The sequence below is a fragment of the Sus scrofa genome, chromosome 6 (assembly GCF_000003025.6).
Source record: "Sus scrofa isolate TJ Tabasco breed Duroc chromosome 6, Sscrofa11.1, whole genome shotgun sequence".
NCBI classification, from domain to species: Eukaryota; Metazoa; Chordata; class Mammalia; order Artiodactyla; family Suidae; genus Sus; species Sus scrofa.
The window spans coordinates 54,963,609-54,969,830 of record NC_010448.4 but is presented as its reverse complement, the minus strand read 5'-3'; the positions used below and the strand labels follow the sequence as shown (position 1 = coordinate 54,969,830).

Genomic DNA, 6,222 nt, shown 5'->3' with positions numbered 1-6,222 from the left:
CACACCTGAAGCATGCTGAAGATCCCAGCCAGGGATGGAAGCTGCTCCACAGCAGTGACAATATCTAGTCCTTAATGGCTAGGCTACCAGGGAACTACCAGTGGACATAATTTTTAAAAGTCATTGATCAAGAGATGCCACATAACCCTGAAAAATGGCAAAGCAAAATTGCTACAAAAGATGGAATCACATGCGTCAGCCCTTAGGATGGCCCAGCCCTTATCCCACATGGGCTGCCCCAGAAAGAGGTTTGACCTTGGGTGCAATACACCTTCGACCCTGCAGGACACCTTGTGTTCACTGCCGCCTCAACACCTGGGAGTTCCCGTCGTGGCGCAGTGGTTAACGAATCCGACTAGGAACCATGAGGTTGCGGGTTCGGTCCCTGCCCTTGCTCAGTGGGTTAACGATCCGGCGTTGCTGTGAGCTGTGGTGTAGGTTGCAGACGCGGCTTGGATCCTGCGTTGCTGTGGCTCTGGCATAGGCCGGTGGCTACAGCTCCGATTGGACCCCTAGCCTGGGAACCTCCATATGCTGCGGGCGCGGCCCAAGAAATAGCAAAAAAAAAGACAAAAAAAAAAAAAAAACACCCCACAACAGCCCTCTGCACTAGGTTTATTGTGTCCATTTTACAGAGGGGGAGACTGAGAGAGTGCCGTGCTCAAACCCGTGTTGGTGACAGGGCTGAAATTCGAGCCCAGTTCTGCCTATCACCCCGCCACTGGGCTTCCCACACACTTCGTTGTGGTATCCCATTTACATGGAAGATGAGTCTCCCTTCCCACAGAGGCCCTGGGCCCTGGGCGGGAGCCGGGGTCATCACTGCTGGATCTTGATCTCAGCGTATTCCGTAGTCCTGGTGACCTCTGGGTCCTGAGGCTCCCAGGGCCTCGGCGCGTGGAAAATGAGGGAGGCGTAGTGGAGTTCCCGCTCCTCCCCTGTGGTGGGGCTGGCTGCTGTAGGGGGCAGCTGGTCCAGGGGGCTTCCTGGCCACCCCCCATGCTGGTAACCCTGAGCAGAGGGGAAAGGAGAGAGTCTTATTAGGATAACTGGGACTGCAAGGGGGCCAGGAGGTCCTTAAATCTGGAAACTGAACGTCTAGTCTTTCATTCTAGACATTGGCTGGACCCCCACTCATTCATTCAACAAATAATAATTGAGAGTCATAATTCCTGGCCCTTGGTAGTCAGTTGCCAATCTCCTAGTTTCCTCACAGGAATCTATTCAGGAGACACTGTCGGCCCCATTTATCAGGGGGAGAAACTGAAGCTAAGGAGATACCTTCCAAATTGCATATCTAGTCATTGGTGGGGCCAAGATTTATGCTAGATCTTTTTCTTTCTTTTTCTTTTTTCTTTTTTTTTTTTAAGGGCCACAGCCATGGCATATGGAGGTTCCCAGGCTAGGGGTCCAATCGTCGGAGTTACAGCTGCCAGCCTATGCCACAGCCACAGCAACGCCAGATCCAAGTCATGTCCATGACCTATCCCCCAGCTTACAGCAACACCAGATCCTTAACCCACTGGAGACTGAACCCGCATCCTCATGGATAAGTGTTGGGTTCTTAACCCACTGAGCCACAATGGGGATTCCCTCCCATAGCTGATTTTAATCTCTATCCTGTCCTGTAGTAAAGTGTAACCATGAGTATGAAAGCTTTCAGTGAGTTCTGTGAGTTCTTCTAGTGAGTTACTGAACCTGAGGGTGTCTTGGGGACCCCTGAACTTGCAAGTAGGCAATAATTATTTGAGGGAGATGTGGCATCCTGCCTTGTGGAGGTGAGATTGGAAGTGGCGAGGGAGCAGGTCAGGGGTCCAGAGAGAAATGAGGAGGCAGGGGTAGGGAGGGCTTAGTTGGAACTGAATGCAGTCAGGTGGGTGTGGTCCTTGGCTCTGGGCTGGTGAGTGTTGATGCGACCCAATAGGAAAAGCCTGTTTGGGGCTTGCTGATCATCTAAGTCAGGGAGAGGACAGGGTCATGGGAGTCCTGGGAGGAAGCCAGCTGAGATTTCAAGGGGTGGGGGTCTCATTGCTCACCAGGGAAGTGGTCGCCGGCGAGGCAGAGGCATCCTCCCCAGCTGCCTTCCTGAAGGTCTTCACTCTTGAGGGGGGAGGCCAGGACCTTTCATCAGCCTGACTGGCTCAGAGCTTGGAATGTCCCCCCACTTGAGGCTAGAAGGGCTGACCAAGGCCAGGAGGTAGGGGACATGCCTCACCTCGTGACTCTCACGATGAAAAGGGGTGCCCTTCAAGGATGGCTGGGATCGAGGGCTGGGGACAGATTTTCTGACCCAAGGCCCAGTTCTCAAAAGCTCTGCACCATCCATATCCCCCTGGGGCTGCCTGGGGTTCCACAACTGGGACCACCCCCTGCTCCCCACATTTGCCCCCCACCAGGAATGATACTCACATGAAGAAGATGAGGCAGGAACAGAGACTGAGCAGGCCAGCAATGCCAGCTCCCCCGACGGCCCCCAGAACCAATCCTCCTCCAACCCTGGGCTTCCCTGCAGATGAGTGGGGTTTAGGGTGACTCCCCTCCAGGACCCAGAACCCATTTTTTTTTTTTTTTTTTTTTTTTTTTTGGCCAGGCCTGTGTCACACAGAAGTTCCCAGGCCAGGGACTGAACATCTGCTGCAGCACTGGCCCTCACCACAGCAGTAGCAGTGAGAATGCCAGATCCTTAACCCACCATGCCACCAGGGAACTCTAAACCCCAGAACCTTCAAACCCCCTCCTCCCACAGAATTTGAGCTCTCCTGTCCTCCAGCCCTCAACCAGCCAACTTGCAGGGCTCTTTCTGCACCCTTGCCTTTTACCCCCTCCCATCCAGGCCCTCCCCCCACCCCCCAGCTTCTCCAGGATGGAAAGAGAAGCTTGGGCTTTCCCCTAAGCCTCTGCCCCCAATAAGTGCCCTGACCTGGCAGCAGCAGGACAGTGGTGCTCTGGGCCCCGTGGACGTTCTGGGCCTCGAAGCTGAGTCTGAGGCTGGAGCTGAGGCCCTCGCGGAAGCTCAGGGAGCTGTTGGCCCAGGGCCCCGGTGGAGCCAGAGGTGACCTTGATGGAGGCGTTGCTGAGATTCCGGTCCAGGTCCCTCCCCCAGCCGCCAGCGCCGGGAGAGGGCGGGCTGAGCTTGGGAGGAGCAGCTGCAGTGCAGACCCTCATCCTCCCAGGAGCAGAAGGGACCCAGCAGCTTCGGGGGGTCTGCGCGGAGGGAGGAGATGGGTCAGGGGGCCCCTCCCCTCCCCTGGACCCGAGCATCCTCTCCCCCGGGGTGTTTTCCCTCCTCCCAGCTCACTCTGCACAGAGAGATGCAGGGAGCCGTGCACGGATCCCCAAAGATGCTGAGCTCCGCACGTGAATTCACCTTCGTGGCCCGACTCCACCCGGGGCAGCTGCAGGACCCCGGGGTTCCAGGGCTGCGAGGGGCTCAGGGTCCGGCCCCGTCGGGCCCAGCTCAGTGTGGCCGGGGGGGTGCTGTCAACGACGCAGACCAGGCACAGAGATTCCCCTTCCAGGACAGGAAGAGATGAGCCATTCCCCAGGTATTTCAGCTCTGGAGGAAAGAGACAGAGACAGAGGAACTTCTGCATGCTGCAGGCGTGGCCAAAAAGAAGGAGTATGAAAAAGAATGTGTGTATGTGTGTAACTGAGCCCCTGTACTGCACAGCAGAAATTAACACAACATTGTAAAACAGCTATACTTCAATTTAAAGTTTTATAAGTAAGAAGTTCTTTTGTGGCGCTGTGGGTTAAGGATCTAGCATTGTCACTGCAGCGGCAGCTTGGGTTCCTGCTATGGCACAGGTTCGATCCCTGGCCAGAGAATTTCCACATGCAGGGGCGGGGGTCCTCAGCCAAAAAAAAAAAAAAAGGTATCTCTACACCTTGTATCCATGAGGACTCAGATTCCATCCCTGGCCCTGCTCCGTGGGTTAAGGATCAGGCATTGCAGTGAGCTGTGGTGTAGGCCAGCAGCTACAGCTCTGATTGGACCCCTAGCCTGGGAACCTCCATATGCCGTGGGTGTGGCCCTCAAAAGACAAATAAATAAATAAATAAAACAAAATCAGTAAAAAGAATCACACAAACTTCTGTGTTGCGTGTAGTGGCTTCGTCTGAAGTCAGAAGGAAGGGGCTAAAATCAGCTGCTTCAAAGTTGGGGTCATTGATCTAGTTCTTACTTGGGGTGGTGATTCCCCAGCTGTTCATTCTTTTTAGGGGTCACGTCGGAGCTACAGCTGCTACACCACAGCCACAGCAACATCAGATCTGAGCCGCGTCTGCAATCTACACCACAGATAGTTAACCCACTGAGCGAGGCAGGGATGGAACCCGCAACCTCATGGTTCCTAGTCAGATTCGTTTCTGCTGCGCCACGACAGGAACTCCCCAGCTGCGCATTCTGTGGTGTCTCCACATAACTTGCCTATGTGTGACAAATCGTCTTTGCACATAGTGAATCAGGTAAAAATAATCTTGCCTAAGAGTGAATGGGGGCTCTCCTCTCCCTGTGTCCCCAGGGCCCTTGCGTCCTACCTGTGCAATTTCCTCGAGAGATGCCGATGGCCAGGTTCCGGGGAGCATCTAGAGCAGTGAGGAAGGGAGTCAGAGCTGGCTTTCCTCCCCCAACCCCATCCCGGGGGAAGTGCAGAAATAGGAAGCAAAGCAGAACAGGGCCTGCCTCCTCCCCGCCACCCCTCCCAGGCCCCTGGCCTCTGGGCCGCCAGCGCCCATCCCGCCCCCCCGCAGGTGCCCGCCATCCCAGGTCCTGCGCTCACATGACACGTTGAGCTGGAGGGTCCACTCCGTGCTCACACCAGCCCTGGGGAAGGTCACCCGGAAAGTGAGGTCGGTGCCATGGTCCTGGGGGCGGGGGGTGAGCAGGATCTCTGAGGAGTTAGAGGCAGCTGAGGCGTCCGGGGCAGCCCCCATCCAGGAGATGGTGGGGGGCGTGGCCCAGTCACAAGCGCCTGGCAGGGAGCACGTCAGGTGGCTGCCGGAGCCAGATGCCAGGGGCTCCTTGATGTAGATATCAGGGGTCCATGTCAGTGCTGGAGAGGAAAGAGGGAGAGGCCAGATCCCAGAGGGGACCCCCGCGGGGGCCCAACCCTGATCTGTCACTATCCCCCTTAGAGATGAGAGGCAGGGACCACCTCTCGCTCGCCCCCTGCTGTGGTCAGTTCCTGGGGACCACTCTGTACCTGTCACGTTCACAGTGAGCAGACTACGTCTGAAACTGTATTTCACCTCAGCTCCTCTCACCAGCTGAAAATAATAGCTTCCACTGTCCCTCTTCCTGGCGTCTCTGATGCTCAGGGAGCAGTTGTTGGCCCCGGGGTCCCCGGAGAGGTCGAATGGGAATTTCCTCCTCTTTTGTGCGGCCCTGACGGGGTGGTTTGTGGCCACAATGACATCATTTTGGGGTTTCTCCTCTTTCCGCATCCAGTAGCCGTAGGCGGGAGTAGCGTCATTCCAGCCCGTCCAGGGTTAGGAGATGGTGCAGGGCACAAGGACGCATAGACCCTCCGGCACTGTCACAGATTCCTGCACTTGGAGCTGGTACCATGGGTCCCTCTGCGGGGACACTGGGGGCAGGGACACAGAGGCTCAGCTGCAGCCCCAGCCCCCGCCCCAGCCCCGGACCCCCTCTCCCCACCTACCGCTCACCCATGCGCAGCAAGAGCAGCAGCAGCGGCAGCGGCAGCATCTTCACGTCCATGGGGTCAGGACTTCTCAGGACTGTCCACCTTCTGGACCTGCCTGTCTGTCCTAGAAGGAAGCTCCAACAGGAAGCTTCTGGGGGAGAAGGGGCACTGCCTATCTGCAAAAGAGCAAAAGAGGAAGCTCAGAATCGCAGAGGTCTGGAATACATCTCTTCTGACTTCTCCTTTCATGGATGGAGGCATCAGGGCAGGGGGCGGGGGGTGGCGGGGGGAGCCTGCAGGGCTCAGCCTAGGGGGAGGGCAGTGCCGGGAATGGGGCTCTGAAGGCAAACAGGTGAGGAAGGGCGCCAGGTGAGGTGCTGGAGGCAGGGATTCCCTCACTCACTTATTCATTCACTCACTCATTCGTGCGCCAGCAAACATCTCTCTACTCTATGCAGGTGCTGGGGACAGAGGAGGGCCTCCCAACTCCTGCCTTTCCCTGTATGACCCCAAACCCAATGTCCTCCTCAGGCTCCCCAAGGACCCTCAACCCCTTGACCCCGCACCTGTCTTG

The 6,222-nt window shown here is 56.6% G+C and overlaps 1 protein-coding gene across 1 annotated transcript; it reads right to left on the bottom strand.

Annotated features, from left to right (window-relative positions):
- On the bottom strand, window positions 596-5,823 carry SIGLEC11 (sialic acid binding Ig like lectin 11). Its single transcript, XM_013998680.2, is given in 10 exon segments — window positions 596-1,011; window positions 2,037-2,100; window positions 2,410-2,506; window positions 2,921-3,038; window positions 3,040-3,091; window positions 3,093-3,204; window positions 3,299-3,556; window positions 4,540-4,587; window positions 4,782-5,588; window positions 5,671-5,823. Coding segments are annotated over 9 exon segments (1,605 nt in total). The 5' UTR covers window positions 5,446-5,588; window positions 5,671-5,823; the 3' UTR covers window positions 596-819.